General features: G+C 40.0%; 1 protein-coding gene across 5 annotated transcripts in view; it reads right to left on the reverse strand.

Moving 5' to 3' along the window:
• TTC27 (tetratricopeptide repeat domain 27) overlaps positions 1 to 17,303 on the reverse strand; it is a 177,362-nt gene extending 160,059 nt beyond the window's left edge. For all 5 annotated transcript variants that reach the window (XM_007191392.2, XM_007191388.2, XM_007191389.2 and 2 more), the window contains exons 1-5: positions 17,024 to 17,303; positions 15,674 to 15,851; positions 13,387 to 13,516; positions 8,730 to 8,870; positions 4,188 to 4,290 (exon numbers count right to left, since the gene is read on the reverse strand). In XM_007191392.2, the coding sequence (XP_007191454.2) occupies positions 4,188 to 4,290; positions 8,730 to 8,870; positions 13,387 to 13,516; positions 15,674 to 15,851; positions 17,024 to 17,123 (652 nt within the window). In that variant the 5' untranslated portion in view covers positions 17,124 to 17,303. The remainder of the gene's footprint in view (positions 1 to 4,187; positions 4,291 to 8,729; positions 8,871 to 13,386; positions 13,517 to 15,673; positions 15,852 to 17,023) is intronic.
• Between the last annotated feature and the right edge of the window lie 1,433 nt (positions 17,304 to 18,736).

Here is an 18,736-nt window from a genome sequence, read left to right on the forward strand (position 1 = left end):
CCTGTAAATGTTACAGTGGAATCTCAGAGAAAGCATTTTAGCCTGTTTTCTCTTAGACATAAGCTCATCTTCATATACCTAAACCTCAACATTACATCTCATGCACTACATGGAACACGTTTTCAGTATTAGATCCCACAATAAATGATTGTGTGCCCTTGAGCAGCCTTCAGAGAATCATGGTTTCATCAGTATGACATCCAAAAGAGGACCTCAGAGTGCACTGAGGATCAGGCTTTTCAAGATTCTAACTCACTCCTTTCAGAGATGTGATCAGTCCAGCAAAGTTATGCTGACATTCTGATGGGTTGCATTCCACTACACTGTACTGATGCAACATTCCTGGACAAAAATATAAAGATTGCAGTTGCTTATGTTTCACAGACAGAAGAAGAAAAAAAATCTTGCCAACTTTTTGATGATCCTTCAAGGGCAACATTTCAAATATTATATTCTTCTCTGGACTCTGAACAATATTTCAGTTATAACTGACTGTTGGGTCAACATTTGGGTTAAATCCCAGAACATTTTTTTAAATAAAATTGTTTATGAAATGTTGCAGTTTAGACTATGTGCACACTTAGACATAGCCAAAATGGACCAATTTATGAGTAGATAAAATAAAAAATGTCGTTGATTAGCCTAGAACAGCAACATAAAAAATTCTTAGTTGCAAGGCAAAGCAAATGATATGCTAAAATATACTGCAGAAAAGAACTGAGACCACTTGGGGAATGAGTCACTTAGAGTTATATTTTCCAGATATCTTAGTTAACACTTTCTGTTTAGGAACTAAATTTTACCTCTTAGAATTCTCTCTAAGAAGAGAATGGTTCCTATCATTCATATGGTTCCTACCTTTTAAAATGGTACATAAAAAAGGTATTTTTCTTTTCTTAATTAAGGGTCATCATTAAGAACATTAATCACTGAGATGTGGTAAAGATGTAGACATAAATGCAGATTTATATATATTATATGGGATAAAGGGAAGAGATGTAGCTTTCCCCCTGGCAACTGCATCAAACTTGATTTCCTTTACAAAAAGAGAAATAAAAACTCCCAGTGACACCTTGTTTTTTTGTTCATTTACTGATTTTCCATAAAAGTATAATGAAGCATACAAAACTGTATAATATGCTACACAGTATAATGTAATAACCTTTTACAAAATTAAATAGTGGGCTGAATCCTGATGCCATCTTCTTCCAAACGCTTTCACTATCCTCAGGAAAAAATCAACTTTTTTCCCCATTAATATCAGTAAAGTTCAACTCATCTCTGACTTTCAAAACTTTACCAGTTTTGTGAGTCCCCACTCCTCTGTCTCCCTTGCACTAAGTTTGTTTATGGAACGTATCTCACTTCATTTTAAAAATATGAAATGGCATGAATGCGGGAAGACGTAGTCTATACAGTTTTCATTTTACTAAAAATAGAAAGAGGACAATGACGTCTGCTAAACTGGGCATCAGGTCTTAATTTTCTCCAAGTCCAACTTCATATTTCATTCTCAAGAGAACTCCACACTTAGGCAACACTATAATGAGAAGATTCAAAATCCCATAGGGTATCTGGATAGGATCAATTTTCTCATAACTTCTATAACATTTCACTTTTTGAAAAACTTTTGTACAGAAGTAAACTCAGATAAAAACTGCTATCAAGAAGGAGGACAAATAGAGGGAGTTCTGCAACTTCTCCCCTGAAAAGTGAATGTAGAAAAGGCTCAATAAATGTTAGCTATCACTATTCAACAAATATGCATTAAATATTTATTATTTTCTAGGCATTAAGCAGAAACAAGAAAAAAATCAGCCTTCAAGTTGCTCACAACTTAGAGAGTTGCTTACAGTCTTAACAAAAATATAGATGGGGGCTTCCCTGGTGGCGCAGTGGTTGAGAATCTGCCTGCCAATGCAGAGGATACAGGTTCGAGCCCTGGTCTGGGAAGATCCCACATGCCGCAGAGCAACTGGGCCCGTGAGCCACAATTACTGAGCCTGCGAGTCTGGAGCCTGTGCTCCGCAACAAGAGAGGCCACGATAATGAGAGGCCCGCGCACTGTGATGAAGAATGGCCCCCACTTGCCGCAACTAGAGAAAGCCCTCACACAGAAACGAAGACCCAACACAGCCATAAAAGTAAATAAATAAATAAACCCAAAGTTTAAACAAATAAAAATTTAAAAAATGTATATATATAGATGGTTCAGCAGCCTAAATTTGCTCATAAAAACCTTTTGTAATCCAAAAGCATTAAAACAAAGACTTTTACAGGAAAAAGAAATACTGTTTTTCAGTTCTGTTACTTGATTGCATCATTGTACATGCAGTGAAATGTCACTGTATAGAAAAGTAAACTGCTTACATTTAATAAAACAATCTGTTAACATGTCAGGTTTAAATCTTATGGCAGAATATTGTTTTATATATACAAAGTTTAAGCTCAGAATAATTTTTTTTTTTACATGTACAAGTCTGATCTAACATACCCTTGCTTGTTCCACAGTCTTACATAACTTAAAATCCTGAACAAATATAAACTAAGTCCAGGTACATAAATAACAATTATACTGTCTGAATAATATTTACCTGACATTCTCATTTTGAATCACATATAGATGTTCATTTTATCTAAGATTAGCATATGTGTATGTATTTCTGTCTTAGAACAAAATAAAAATTGAGAAACTAGTTTCTAGCATAGTAGTATTTGTTACTGCACAAACTAATGTCCTCTCTAGTGCATTGTGACCTAGCCTGTTACTATACAGCTGCACCTTTAAAGGAACCAGACTCCAGAAAGGTACAGCAGCGCCTTGCAATTACACATGCCCACACACACAAGAGCTGTCTTACGCCTTCACGAATGTGCCGCCTCAATCAAGTGCAGATCACTGCTTCTCCACGTGGAGTGATACTAACCACCACCCCCAACACACATACGCACCCACATACATAATGACTTCATACTCTTGTGATGTGAGAGGAATAAGGGCTCTGGAATCAGGCACACTTAACGTCAAATCCCTTCTCTGAAACTCAGAAGTTCATTTCTGAACTCAAGTTTACTTGTGTTCTGTATTCCTTCACTACAAGAGAATTTGCTTTTGTTTGGCAACTTTTGTCAGGAATAATTGTTCCAAAATCAAGGGTCACGGTACCCAAGATTTTCCTTCTTTTTCAAAATGTTTTCCTAAAAGACATATGAGGCATTTGCAACAAAGGCATTTACAGGGGTGTGTGGTTTATGATCATTTACTTAATTTTATATTTATATTCTAGGCACATTTCTATATGTACATTATATACTACAATAAAAAATAATAAAATGCAAAAATGCCTCTCTACTCATTGTCATCCTCAGTAGAATGTATTTTCTACAAAATGTTTAAAAAAAAAAAAAAACCTGAATCCTTTCTTCATGTACTCAGTAGGATATAGGATAATTTCCTGTTCTGCATGCAATTTGGCACAGTTTACTCCAGTTCAAATTAGTTAAAGATTTTTTTTTAATAAAGGGAGTTTACACTTGTTTCTAATGAGGCTTCTTACATTAAAGAACCGAGAAAACATTTAAATACCTTTAGGCAGTTTGTGATAAAATCATGGTGACCTACATAGAATAAATCACTCTTTTTAAGTAGGTAATATAAACAATAGTGATTGCCTTTTTAAAAATTCAAAGACAAAAAAGAAATCCTATAATCTGACATCCTAATAATTTGTGATATTCCACATCCAGAAAGAATGGAACACAAAGTTACCATCGGGCTTCCCTGGTGGCGCAGTGGTTGAGAACCTGCCTGCCAATGCAGGGGACACAGGTTCGAGCCCTGGTCTGGGAAGATCCCACATGCCGCGGACCAACTAGGCCCGTGAGCCACAATTACTGAGCCTGCGCGTCTGGAGCCTGTGCTCCGCAACAAGAGAGGCCGCGATGGAGAGAGGCCCGCGCACCACGATGAAGAGTGGCCCCCACTTGCCGCAACTAGAGAAAGCCCTTGCACAGAAACGAGGACCCAACACAGCCAGCAATCAATCAATCAATCAATCAATCAATGAGTTTAAATTAAAAAAAAAAAAGTTACCATCTGCTGTCAAACAACAGACGAAAAAGGAATGTCTCAGCCAAGAAAACAGAATGGAGCTACATGCTCATAGCAAACAACGTCTGCGACATACCTCGATCAATGCAGTCTTCAGCAAGAGCAAGGAGCTGAGGTGAGCGTTCCTCAAGCAACTGCTGGTGAACGTTCACACATCTCAAAGTCCACCATGGCAAGCTCTAGAAAAAGGAAACACCAACGTGTTTACATTGAATTAAAAGGACCCTTAGGAAAAAAATTTTACATTAATTCAAATCAATTTTTAGAATTTTTTTACATTTGTGAGATTAAATTTCCCCTTCAATAAGCTGCTATGTCTTCAGTAATAATACCAAATCCACTGCCATGTCTTCCACGAGAATAACATCTCTCCTCCATTCTCTCAAAGCCTGTATTTGTAGCCAGTTGGGCTTCCTGATGTCATTTCGAACTTACCATTTCCTCCTTTAAAATGCCTACTGTAATCATGCTGCTCTGCTGTGACACTCTACCAGCACCATAATCCAATACCAACAATCCTAGGAGGCCTCCCCCAAGAACCTCCTATGGGGTGATTTTCTTCCCTCATCTCAACTTCCAGCACATTGTTTGCACCTCTCTTTGCAGACACACTCCACCGTATTCATGTATGTCATCCTAGCTTTCAGTGCTGTCTGCCATCTAGCCAACAAGATGAGGAATCATGTCTTCCTCATCTCTGTATCCTCCTTGAAGCAACATATGCTATGCAAACTACAAGGTAAGATATCCCCTGGGTTCAGATATTCCCCAAACTGGGAAGATCTCTTCCACACCCTCTTCCATGAAGCCTTCTCCCACTAGCAGGGCACACACTGTCTCTCACTTCTCTAAACTTCCACACTGTGCCTAGAAGTTAGCACCACACTGCAGAGCTCTTGTTTTTCAAGTGTGTAAATACCTGGTCCATATATTTTGGAGGGTAGAAACTGCATTTTATACATTGTCTTGACTAATGCACAGGCTGAGAACACAGTAGCTTTTTCTCAGTTCTCTGATGCTTACTCTTACTTTTCAACACATCCTTATTAAACAACAAGCCAATACAGAAGCATACACAGTGAAGATGAAAGTCCCTCTTCTGCTGCCTCAGCGCCATTCTCCTCCCCCAGAAAAACCCATGACAAAGGTTTATATTCTTCTAGATCTTCTGCTATGCATGTGTGTGTGTGTGCGCGCACGTGCAAGTAGTAAGTATTAAATATTTTTGATAGGCTCATTAAATTACCAAGTATGATCATGCATTGAATGATCTAAATTAATTACAACTATGTTACTCTAAATTATATTGCACAAAGGAGTGAAAAATTAATTTTCCTTTTTTTTTTAAAGCAAGACCTACTAATAGGAGATCATGCTTAATTACCAAGAGCATTTTCTTTTTTACTTGAACTTAATTTCTTCAATTGATTAAGGGGTAAAACTGCTTGCTCCCCTTCTAAACTACACACAAGTGCTGCAACAATCATAAAATCACAAATGAATTTTGACCCCCTGACAAAATCTTTTCTAATTATTAATGCTGTTCCCTCAGTCCATCTAAGGAAAGGAAAGGTAGAATTATCTAATAGAGAGAAGTTTCACATCATTTTTAATTTAATTCCCTGAGGTGCTGTCTCATTTTCATTCTTTTCCTATCACTAGGCTGATGAAGTCAGTCTATATTTCAATTATCTGTCCCTTATCTGCTATCAGCAATAAGTGAGTCAGGTCTGGCAGCAGTCTTTCCTTTTCTAGACATGGGAATTTAGATAGATCCAGTCAAAGAGACTGCCCTTTCAAGAAAACATACGACATAAGATGCTCAACTCTTAAAAATCAGATCTATAAACTAACTCTTAACCCAAAATCTTCAGATGGGAGAAGGGGGAGTGTGAAACAAAGAAAGAAAGCATAGCCTATTTTTCTACTAGAAAATAAAAGTGCCTTTTTCTATCTGTCAGGAATCACTTAATAGACAATTTGAGGCATTAATAAAAAAGAAAACTAGAAGCCTTGCTTTAGATAGTTCCTAGATCCTGTGTCCTGATTATAGCACTTATTACAGAATATTCTGATTGACAAGTCACACTAGTCAATAACCTCCTAGAAGGCAGGGAGCATGAGTGTACTCAAAAGAAACCCAATAAATGTTTGCCGACTTAGTCCATTTTATAAATAAGAAAACTGATATTCAGAGAAATTCACTGGCCTAAGGCCACACAGCTGTTAAGTGGCTGAGCCAGACAAACTCTGGTCTGATTCCAAAGCCAAAATCCTTTTTACTCAACATTCACATATTACTAACACTAGTCTATACACTTCACAGACTAGGGGGTGGGGGAAAATCATCTTCTTTTATAGTTCCACAAAAATAAAATCATAATAAACAGCCTGATATGTTCCTTAAGATCCAGCCATTTCAAAATTAATTTAAAAGGTGAAGATTAACTCGGATAAGCATGTCATGCTTCTTTATCATTTTATCTTCATTTCTCAAAGAAATCATTTTTAACATCATCGTTTACAGAATGATATATCAAAGACCCAAAGGGAAGAAAACTGTAACATTTCAACTGAAAGGCAAGGTTTCAGCACACAATGATCTTTGCATGGAGATGTACAAGAAAATAGGGTTTTAAAACAGAAGTCAAAAGCTGTTTAGCATCTGCCAAGAAACTCAGGTAACTTATCTCTCCAATTCTACGACATCTGCAACCAGCAGTTCACATATTTCCTTGTTCTCCTAAGCTGTTGATACTACATGTTATCTTTTTACAAACGATGCTTAACGTACTTGCTGATGAAAGTTTTCCACCAAGAAAACTGTATCACTAACTCATTGACCATTAGTCTCACTAGAAAGAAAATAATGCCATTTAGGAACCTCATGCTTTGATGATACTTCCTTTAGGGCCAAGTACTAGTCAGTCTATAAGATCATTTAACTCAGATCAACTTGGGAAAACATTTTTTTATTCAAGCTAACATCACTAAACAAAAAATCAAAGATAAGGTCTTATATCTGCTAGGATATGTTGAAACCCATCTATTAAAAACCCTTCTGGTACAACTGATTCCAAATCATCTGTCCTCATGAGAGCTGCTGAAAGAGGCATGATTCCCTTCTTACCTCCTCTTTGTCACAACTTAAATGCTTAGGAAAGTAAGCCCTTATACAGTACAGACCAAGTCCACATTTTGCCCACAGAAATATTGCGTTTCTTAAACTTTTTCAGCCAACACTTGGAAATTGGGAGATCTCACATAAAATTTAGATTTACTATTTCTGGAAATACAAGGTCTGTATGCCCAAGTTGCAACAATCAAGACAGGAGTCAGGAAGCTACAGCCTATGGACCCAAACCAGCCCACCACCTGTCTTCCTATAGCCTAAAACCAAGACTGGTTCTTACATTTTTAAATCATTGCAAAAAAAAAGAAAGAAAGAAGAGAAAAATAATATTTTGTGACGTGAAAAGCATATGAAATATAAATTTCAGTGTCCATAAATAAAGCTCTATTGGTACACAGTCACACCCATTCACATACATGTCATCTACAGCTGCTTTCACACTACAAGGCAGATTGAATAGTTAGGTGCACAGAGTTGAGTAGTTGTGACGGAGCCTGCACACTGCACAGCTGACAACCTCCACTACACCTCAAGGACTTTCTTCGAATCTCTCATGTGGTTTTTGTCACCTCCTACTGCGTGTTAGCTATCTGTATCAGTACTTTTCTCACTAATTTATATGTGACCTAAAGAAACCATATAACAGACATTCAACAAATGCTCTACTAAATCCAACCCAAATATGAAACAAGGTAGAATGTGAGCCAAGAAACAGTAATCAAGAAACAGCTTCCCTGGTGGCACAATGGTTAAGAATCCACCTGCCAATGCAGGGGACACGGGTTCGAGCCCTGGTCTGGGAAGATCCCACATGCCGTGGAGCAACTAAGTTCATGCACCACAACTACTGAGCCTGTGCTCTAGAGCCGCGAGCCACAACTACTGAGCCCGCATGCCACAACTGCTGGAGGCCACACGCCTAGAGCGCATGCTCTGCAACAAGAGAAGCCACCACAATAAGAAGCCTGCTCGCCGCAACTAGAGAAAGCCCGTGTGCAGCAACGAAGACCCAATGGAGCCAAAAATAAATAAATAAAATAAATAAATTTATTAAAAAAAAAATTTCTAGGAGCTTTAATAAAAAACAGTAAAAAGTGAAATTAATTTAAAAAAAAAAGATCTACTGAAAGTGCTATACTTATGGCTACTCATCATCCTTACATGAAATTCACAAAAAACTATGAAGGGTGTTTTTAAACCTACTTTTAAGATTCAGAGAATGAACATTTATACACATGCAAATATACACACAACACATATATACAACCCCATTAAAGAGGCTCAACATCTCATTTTATACTAGACGAATCTCATGAGAGGAGACAGGTTTTGCTTATTTTCATCAGATTTTAAAATTAAACACCTAAAGAAGACTTAGAAAACAAATATACCAAGACATTTTCAGCATCACACCTAAAGTTTTATGTTAATCAGCACAAAAGTCACACCTGGGTCTGAATCTCCTGGCTCCTTTTCTTCCCTTACCTGAATAGCTGTCAGCCTATGTCTTACATTCACTAGGGAAATTCGTGCTAATAATAGCAGAATAGGATTCAAGGTCAGGCTGTAGATTGATTCACCATCTAGAATGAGCAAACTCAGAACGAGTGCATCCAGTCCTTTGACCTGAAAAAAAAATTTTTTAAATGATATAATTTAGAACATATTAATCTTTATATGTCTTACAAGAATACATATTTTCCAGGTAATCAGCTGTGAAACACAGGCACTGATCTATTACACAGCAGTTGGCACTGGACGGAGTCCTAACATTACAAATGCCCTCAGAGATCTACAGCTCCAGCCTGCCCTGACAGCCAGCCAGCCGCCTGCTTGTGCTTTAGAGAACAGGGCAATCAAGAAAATGTTACTATTTTTTTTTTTTTAATTTGCTTTTCCCAAGTTGCACACTTTTTTTTTTAAATAAATTTATTTTATTTATTTATTTATTTATCTTTGGCTGCACTGGGTCTTCATTGTTGTGCATGGGCTTTCTCTAGTTGTGGCGAGCAGGGGCTACTCTTCGTTGCGGTGCACGGGCTTCTCACTGCGGGGGCTTCTCACTGCGGTGGCTTCTCTTGTTGCGGAGCACAGGCTCTAGGCGTGCGGGCTTCAGTAGTTGTGGCACACGGGCTCTAGAGTGCAGGCTCAGTAGTTGTGGCGCACAGGCTTAGTTGCTTTGTGGCATGTGGGATCTTCCGGGACCAGGGCTAAAGCCCACGTCCCCTGCATTGGCAGGCAGATTCTTAACCACTGCACCACCAGGGAAGCCCAAGAAAATGTTACTATTGAAGAAGCATCATGACTTTACAGATTTACTTACAACAAAATAGCTTCTCAATAAAAACCATCCCTATGTGAAAGTATTCATATTAAACACCTACATTTCATATATGCTTCACCAGCTGGCTAATGTCATTACAAACCATTGCTGCTCCATAATTACTATAAAGCCAAAAAACAACAAGGTCTTACATATCGAATGCTGGGTAGGCATACAATCATGGACCAATGTGAACAGAGGCTGCCCAAAAGGGATGCCTCTAAAAAATCTACTTCCTACTGAACAGAGATTTTCTACAACAGACCAAGCACCTGTGTTTTTAAAATGTGGACTGAATCATTTTGACAGTTACCACAAAATCGATAGTAGGAATGCTCAACGTTAGGAACATGGGCTCTAAATCACAGACACAGGATCGGGTCCTTTTTCTGATTATTAATTTGTGGGCATAGGTAAATTTTTTTTTAACTGAAGCCTCTGTTTCATCAGTTATAAAATAAAATAATAGAACCTAAACCTCACAGGGTTCTTGTAAGGATTAAACAATCCAAGTGATGCCAGTGTCTGGCTCAATGCTTTGTTGAAACATTCAATAAAGGTAAGAAAGTAATAGCTGTGGGTTCATCCTCTGCCTAACCTTCATCATTACTGAAAAGTGTACTAGAGGAATAAAGACAACGTGAATGACCACCACCAAACCACAAATAAAGCTTACTGTTACCTACGCTGAGGGTAGAAGGAATTTTTTTTTTAAGTTCAATGATCAAGGAACTATTTTGAAGTACTACAACTGCCTCAACTTTAGAAGAAAACAGATACAAAAAAGTGCAGTCCAAAATCACACAGAAGTTATTAGCATCCGAACAGAGATTATAGCCCAAGTTTTCCAACTCCTAAACCAGTGTTCTTCCTACCACCTCATGCTGCCTTCCCCTCAGACCTCTCTACCTCTTCCTGCCTCTCAGCAAGCTCCAGGGCTATGCTAAGCATGAGGAAGTCCTCAAGGACAGGGCCAGGATCACTTCTAGACTTCTGACTAGGACAACTGCATGATGGTAGTGTGGGTCACTGAGACACAGACACCAGAAGAAGACCTGGTTTGGAGAAGAACCTCACCATGAGTTCAGTCTTGGACACAATGAGTCTGAGGTACCTTGTGAGACCTCCAAGTGGAGGTACCAAATATACAAGTGAATCTACTGCTTAAGAACTAGAGAGAAGGGCTTCCCTGGTGGCACAGTGGTTAAGAATCCGCCTGCCAGTGCATAGGATACGGGTTCGAGCCCTGGTCCAGGAAGATCCCACATGCCGTGGAGCAGCTAAGCCCGCACGCCTAGAGCCCCTGCTCCGCAACAAGAGAAGCCACCGCAATGAGAAGCCCGTGCACCGCAACGAAGAGTAGCTCCTGCTCACCGCAACTAGAGAAAGCACGCATGGAGCAGTGAAGACCCAACGCAGCCAAATAAATAAATAAAATTTAAAAAAAAAAAAAGAAAAAAGAAAAGCAATGGAATGTTAACACAAAATTCATGACAGTGGTTCATGAGACAAAGGGGGCCAGGGATACCACCAGGAAGCACACACAGGGGACCTTGTAACCCTGTATTTCCCAACCTATTCCAAGTCAGAGCAAATGCAGAAGATGCTATTATTTGTAGTGCACATCAGGTAACTAGAGAAGGCTACTACACCAGACGAGACCAGTTCAAAGGCTCTCCCCAGCCCCGGCCCCACACAGCTACTGCAATGGCAAAGGGGCTCAACACCTGGGGAACGGCAGTCAGGAAGCTCTGTTCTACAATGCTGGTGATGTTCTCTCTCTCAAGCCGGGTGGTGGGAACAAAGGAGTTTTATTATTTAAACTGTACACATTCTGTATGCTTTTTGGAATGTGTGAGGCACTGGTTTTTTAAGATTTTTTTTTTTGATGTGGACCATTTTTAAAGTCTTTATTGAATTTGTTACAATATTGCTTCTGTTTTATGATTTTGGTATTTTGGCCACGAGGCATGTGGGATCTTAGCTCCCAGAACAGGGATCGAACCCACACCCCCTGCATCAGAAGGCAAAGTCTTACCCATTGGACTGCCAGGGAAGTCCCATATGAGGCACTTCTAATAAAAAAATTAAAATCAAGGTCTTATTTAAAGTTTCCTGTGATTTGGTCTGAGCCCCATCAAGGCTGACCTTTTACTGCTGCTCCAACAGGCTCAAAGCATCCGTTTCCCACAAACACCGCACTCTTCTCCCCTCAATTTCTGCTCATGTGACTGCACCTAGAACATATTTCTTTCTCTTCTCTACCTGTCCGTTTCCTCATCATCTTTCAGGTTCTAACTCAAGGTCCACTCTTGATGAAAAGGTCTTCTCAGACAAAATTCACTTTCCACACATCTCTTCATTAGTTTCAGTATTTCTTAATAGGTTGAATCTCTCATGTAACCCATTTCTGTACTGTTTGAATTGTTACCTAACTTTACAGGTGCTTCTACTTTAGTATAGCATAAAGAGTACTGAATTCGGACCCAGAAAGTGTGTGTTCCAATCCCCCAGCTATAAGGCCTCTGACAAGTTTCCTTCACCACTGTGAGCATCAAGTCTTCTCATCTAGAGAATACGTCAAACTGATACAGCATACATGAATGAAGCACCACTCCAACCACACGTTAGTGCTCGGTACGTATTTACGACTTTGTCTGGTGGGTTTCTAACCTGCACTATAGGGCAATAGAGGCCAGAAACTGTTTCATACACAGTAAGAGAGGGAATGAGACACTCCTTATAAGTAATTTCCTAGATAGTTGAAGCATATCTCTTTAAGTGCCAAAATCTTGGGGATTTTATTTTAACCATTTTGGATGAAAACTTTTGTAAAGTATAGATTAAATTCCCTTCTTAGACATAAGATATGGAAGAGCTTTTAACCTTTCAATAACGATTTAGGGCCAGCATTATGAATCGCAATTACTCTATTGCAATATAACATAATGACTCAGTAAACTGATGTGTACAGAGGCTTCAGATTATGACTGCTTTTGTATTTCTTTTTCCAACCACCATCAAATTATTAACACTAATCTCTAACAACTCCATTCCCTTTTCATTTGTTACTTCTAATTCTGAGAAACCAGGTAACAGTAAATAGGTCCCTTTTGCTGTGCAAGTTTTGGATGCTAAGCAGCCTTCCAGGCTGAGTGATCGATAGTAATGCTCTAGTTCTGAGGTGGCTCGATAAATCAGTTACCACACTTCTTTTCAGAGCATGTCATATCCTCCAAGCCCTGCGTATATGTGCTCAAAACAGTACTGAGGAGTTCAAACTGCAAGCTCTACTGATGACCTACTGATGCAGGTCAATAATATTATCTCCATATATGGATAATAAGAATCATTGTCACCATGGAGCACCTCTGTGCCAGACACTCTAAGTAAATACAAGTAAGTGTATCTGTGACATAAAGGAAATCACCCCTGGGAACTGTTCGTAAGGACAGCAGCAAAAGTTTCCTGCAACAAAATTAAACAGATCTCCACATTCTCTGCTTTGCCAGAAAAGACCTTTATGTAACTGTGGTAACACATGCAGCTGCGTGACTGGTGCAGCTGCCTGCATTTTAATAAAAAGAGCAGCTAATAGAGCTCCATAAAACGGGGAGCATCTGAAGAGCAGTTTGAGTCTGATAATGGAACTTCTGGAATTGAAAATCTGATCAATGAACAAGCATTCTTAGTAGGTTCTGTAAAAGCAATAAAGTCATGTTTCTCTCCTACCTATTATTAACTCCAGTTTATAAAGAGCCGTTCCTAAAGAATAAACAACACAATAATACCTATATATGACATTTCCAAGAAGCGTACCTCACTAAACTGCTGGAACAAAACAGACGGCAAAAAATCCTGAGGGTGTAAATCAACAAGAGGCCCCGTCCAGTTACTCTGAACAAAAAGTTGCAAACTGCTCACACCAAGTAGGAATATCAGCTGTTGTCTGCATATGAGAATAAAGAAATAAACATGAGCCACTATCACTGTATAACCACAAACACACTATTTCATTTCAGTTTTATTAAGAAAAATGTAAGCTATCAACATTTACTGAGATCATCTGAGAGTATTACAAAAAAAATTTCTGAAATAATTTAGGTCTGCAATGTCCAATATTATCACCATGAGCCACACATGGCTGTTTTAAATTTAAATTAATTACAATTAAATAAAATTTAAAATTCAGTCCCTTAGTTGCACTGTCCACATTTCAAGTGCTCAATGGCCAAACGTGGCTACTGGCTACCGTACTGTACGGCACAGACACAGAACGTCTCCATCATCACTGGAAGTCCTCCTGAACAGCACTGGTTTAGGACCCTATCAGGCGCTTAGAATTTCGTCTTGTGTTCAATTTAACAGCTCTGACACTGACTGGATGGAAAACTGACTTTACACAAAAGAAAACTGACAACAAAAAGTTGTTTTCAAATATTTTACTGATCCTGTACTACCAACTATTAGAACAACAACAAAAAAAAAACCCTAGAAATTTCACTTGAACCCATTTCTTTTCAATCCTACTTTGGCTGAAGACAGGAGTGGGTAGGTAAACTTATACTGCAAAGGAGAGATTAAAAAAAAAAAAAACTTTAAGCTTTGTGGGTCACACGTGTTACTTTTTTTCCAGCCGTTTAAAAATGTAAACATCATTCTTAGGCACTTTGGACTTGCCCCACCAGCAGTAATTTGCCAACCCCTAGATTAAGACACAAATAGGTGGGGATTCAACTCTAACGAAGAGCAGCCAGAGAATCCTGTAGCTTCACACTGAAGGAAAAATAAAAGCAGTCATCCTCTTCTTCCCATATCCCCTAGGCCCTACCTCAAAAGGAAGATTCTTTAAGGAAAAAAAAAAAAAAAAAAAAATCAAGCCTACAAGCCTGTGGCAGCCAGAATGCTCTGGAGGCAGCACAACTGAGAGCAGAGCAAAGAATGAGCAGAAAACAGGTGACAAAAGAGCCTGTTTGTAATTAGAAGTTAGGAAACTTGAGGAAACAGGTGTGCAGCAAGATCTCAAAGCCTTAATATAACTGTCATAACTAAAAATCAAAATCCTTAAGGGGAATTGAGAATAAAGTTTAATTTTCAAATACCTCATAATGAGGTAACTGAAATGTCTCTTCTCAGCTCTGCGTGACAAGCCGAATTCTGGTCTACCAGTGTATGATGTGTTTGTGTCTATGTGTGTTTTCATGTGCACCACACAAAGCTAACGGCTATGATACCGCACACATATCTGACAGCAAAATAATAATCAAGAACGACATCAGAGGAATGTAAACTACTAGTAAACCAGAAAAATAAAAATGAATGACACTAATTTTTTAAATAAAATGCCTATAGTAGCACTCTTTTGTGAACTCCTTATAGATACAGATTATGTTTTATTCATCTTCACAACCTCAACACCTAGCCAGTAGTTGATTTGTTGAAGAACTATATGAAGCCATTCCCTAGAAATAATGGTAAAACAAAACTGTGTTTTAAAGACAACTAAAACTTGATGTGGTTGCCAGAGATGGTAGAGAAAAGGAAGGTATATTAACAAACTAACAACAGTAAAATATAAGCCATTGAAAAACTTAGGTTACACTGCTGTGTAACTATCCATTATATTTAATCCTATAAAGTTACATAAACGTCAATGGAAGAAGATAAACCAAGGGTTCCATAATAAAAACATTAAAGATAACCTAAAACATAATAAAAGTAGTTACAATTATCACTCAGCAATCTACAAACAGCAAGACAGAGAGTGTACACTTTCAAGTTAAAAGAAAAGAAGGTCTGAAGTCTTGTCTATGGCTAAAACCTATGAGACTTAAGCATTTAGAAACTCAGTGGGTTAGCAGCTACCATCCAGTCATAAGTCAGTGTTATATATGAAACCTGTATATCCTATACCACTTTACCTTTTCATTCTCGATGGTCCTCTGGACAGAAACTCTTACATAGATTATTTGGTACATCATAAGTCCTGAGTAAACATAAAGCCAGGTTTTTCAACAACTGCAAAAATCAGTGCCTTACACTGTCAAGGCAATATTAAATGTATTCAGAATCTGTTTCCCTACGAAAATTTCAAATAAAATTCTACCTTCTGGTTTTGTCCAAATCTGTTGAGTAATCCAGGAATGTTGCTATCTGCTTCTCTAGGTAGCTGTCAATCCTTTCTTCAGTCATCGTTGCTGAATTTAAAATACTTTGAGTCAATGAATTTAAGAATATGGCCTCATAGTTCCCTTCTAGCAGCAATTGTAGGAAAGATCCAATCTCTGTAATAGAAAAAAATTAGTCCAATAATCCAAAGAACAACTACTTTCATACTGTAAAAGGTAACACTATTACCATTTCAGCATGCCAAAAAAAAAAAATGTATATACTTAGAATGCTTCCTATACATTAACCACAAAGCACTGAGCAATTGCCCATCACCTCTCCTAGAATTAGAAGCTCATTCATACCATGAGCAGCATGGCAGAAGTTAGACCCAGAAATAATATTCCTCATTAGCAAGTAACATCAAAAGGAATTCTGCTGGGAATTCAGAAGAATTCCTACTGACAACAGAAAAGTTTCCTTACAAAGTTTCCTTTCACAATCTGGCTCCTCCTACCCCCACTGTCCTCCCTGATGAAAAGCTGGTTCACTCATTGTTCCCCTAATATCCATATGCACATTCCTGCCTCCGCACTTTTACACCTGTGACTCCTCCTGGGGAACTTTTCCACTTGTCAGTCTTACTCTTTAAACAAAAATCAGGTCAAGTTTGACTTCTTCCATAAGACTTCTAGACCCAAACTTCAGAAACTACCTCTCTCCTGAAGCACCTATCGCGTATACACACAAACACGGGCCCGCGCACACATACATACACACACAAATATATAGGACGAGATATATACTGTCCTACATTGTTATTTCTCTTTTGGGTCCAGCCTAAACCCCACAACCAGATGTGCCTATATCCCACTAGTAAATGTGCCTTTTAACTCTTTCTCTCTCCGGTAAATGTGCTTTGCTTACAAGATTACATCTTTGCTGCCTCATTTCAGCTGTTGTGCTTACCAGCTGTGTGACCTTAAATAAATTACTTAACCAATCTGTACTTAAATGCCTCCATCTGCAAAACGGGAATAAAAGTAGTGTCTACCTTACAAGTCTATTCTAAGCATTAAATGACTGAAGAAATGTTAAGGGATTAGAAAAACAATTGACATTATTATTGAACCTGGACGGTGAGAAGTTTGGGGTAAAGACATGCACGGAGCCTGAGGACCGCGCCCACTATGTCAAGGATGCAGCAACCCAAAGTATTAAGAATCAGATAGATTTGGGTAGGAAAAAAATAAAACCAGAAGGGATGAGAACCCAGCCGCCGCCACCCCTTCTCCCCGCAGTCCCCACGCTGGCCTCAGTCCCTCCTTGGCAGGTGCACCCCTCTCACCCGAACCGGCGACTCCCTCCTGCTTCCACTGCTGCAGCTCAGCCTCAGTGGGGAAGCCCCTCAGAAGGGCCAGCTCCGGGGTCCACATCACCCCAGACATCGCTGCAGCCAAAACAGAATCCTACGAAGGTCACACAGGTGTCAACAAAAGAAAGTGAAAGGAAGAGGGTCCAAAGACGTCGAAGACTAGTGGCGACAGCTCCTGTAAGCACATCCACAGCCCTAGAACCCCATGTGCAGACACCAGCACACGGAGGCGGCCATAACGTTAGCGCGGAGAACCCTGGGAAGCACTCACAAACTCTCGGGGACCCGCTTCCGCCTAGGAGGCCAACCCGAGCCCTTGGTACTGAGCATGCCCAGTAGGAATGCCCCACCCCGAGCAGGGGAATGGTCGGTGTTTGGGGGCGTGGCCGACCTCAGCCCTGCCCCCAAGGGGGTGCTGCCGAAGGAGTGGAGGGCGTGGAGTCATCTTGTACCGCCCACCGAGGAGGCAGGTTGAAATGCCGTTCAAAGTTGCGATTTTGCCCAGCTGCGGTTTACTTGGAAGGTCTAAGGCTTTGATTCCTAAACCTGTTTGGGTCAGAACCCTCCAGACTACCTGATGAAAGCCGTAGTCCTTCCCGCAAAAGCACGTGGACCCTTACCACCAACACTGGGGTACCATTTAAGGGAGTTAGAGACCCTCTGAAGTGGAGTCTGTGAACCCCAGGTTAACAACCCCGTCAGCAGGGCTTCCCTGGCGCCGCAGTGGTTAAGAATCCTCCTGCCAATGCAAGGAACACGGGTTCGAGCCCTGGTCTGGGAAGATCCTACATGCCGCGGAGCAACGAAGCCCGCGCGCCACAAGTACTGAGCCCACGTGCCAGACTACTGAAGCCTGCGCGCCTGGAGCCCGTGCTCTGCAACAAGAGAAGCAACCGCAGTGAGAAGCCCGCGCACCGCATCGAAGAGTAGCCCCCGCTCACCACAACTAGAGAAATCCTGCGTGCAGCAACGAAGACCCAACGCAGCCAAAAATAAATAAATTAAAATTAAAATTAAAAAATACTGTTAAAAAAAAAAAGAACCCCGTCAGCAGAGGTCTTTATTCTTGAATGTATTCAAGTGAAGAAAAGTATCTGATTTTGATGCTGCCACTACATAAATCATAACTAGGTGGGACATCTGGCTCAGCTACTGGTGCAGAGAAACTTTTGGAGGCTAGACTGTGAGAAACCTCCCAGCCCTGCGTGCCTGCTGCCGGCCCAGAGCTGGCGCCTTAGTCGCACGTCTTTTAATCTTCATAGCCGCACTCCTAGGCCAAAACGGAGCTCTGAGAGCCGGACTTGGTGCAACAGGACTCTGCCCCAGGCAGCTTGAAGCCTGCACCGTGAGTGCACCTGCCGTACACGATCCAGGAGAAAGCTGCAGGGTGACACTGACCATACGGGATTCATGGAAGAATCAAGTGCAGTTCTGGAAGAGCCTCGCCCGGTACCGGCTCCAAGGCGAGAAGCGAAGTAATTCTTTTTTTTTTTTTTTTTTTTTACAACTTACACATACTTTATTTACTTGACTGAAAGCCTTATGGTACATAAAATGCTTTCTATAGTTGATCTCAGCTTTGTTCACACCGAAGTGAGTTCTGTCTGGGTTTTCTGTGCTCAAGACTGCTCAATTGCTGCTGCTGCCGCTGTTGGTTTGTTTTCTTTCAGGATCAAGGTGGGTACT

The sequence above is a fragment of the Balaenoptera acutorostrata genome, chromosome 12 (assembly GCF_949987535.1).
Source record: "Balaenoptera acutorostrata chromosome 12, mBalAcu1.1, whole genome shotgun sequence".
Taxonomy (NCBI): Eukaryota; Metazoa; Chordata; class Mammalia; order Artiodactyla; family Balaenopteridae; genus Balaenoptera; species Balaenoptera acutorostrata.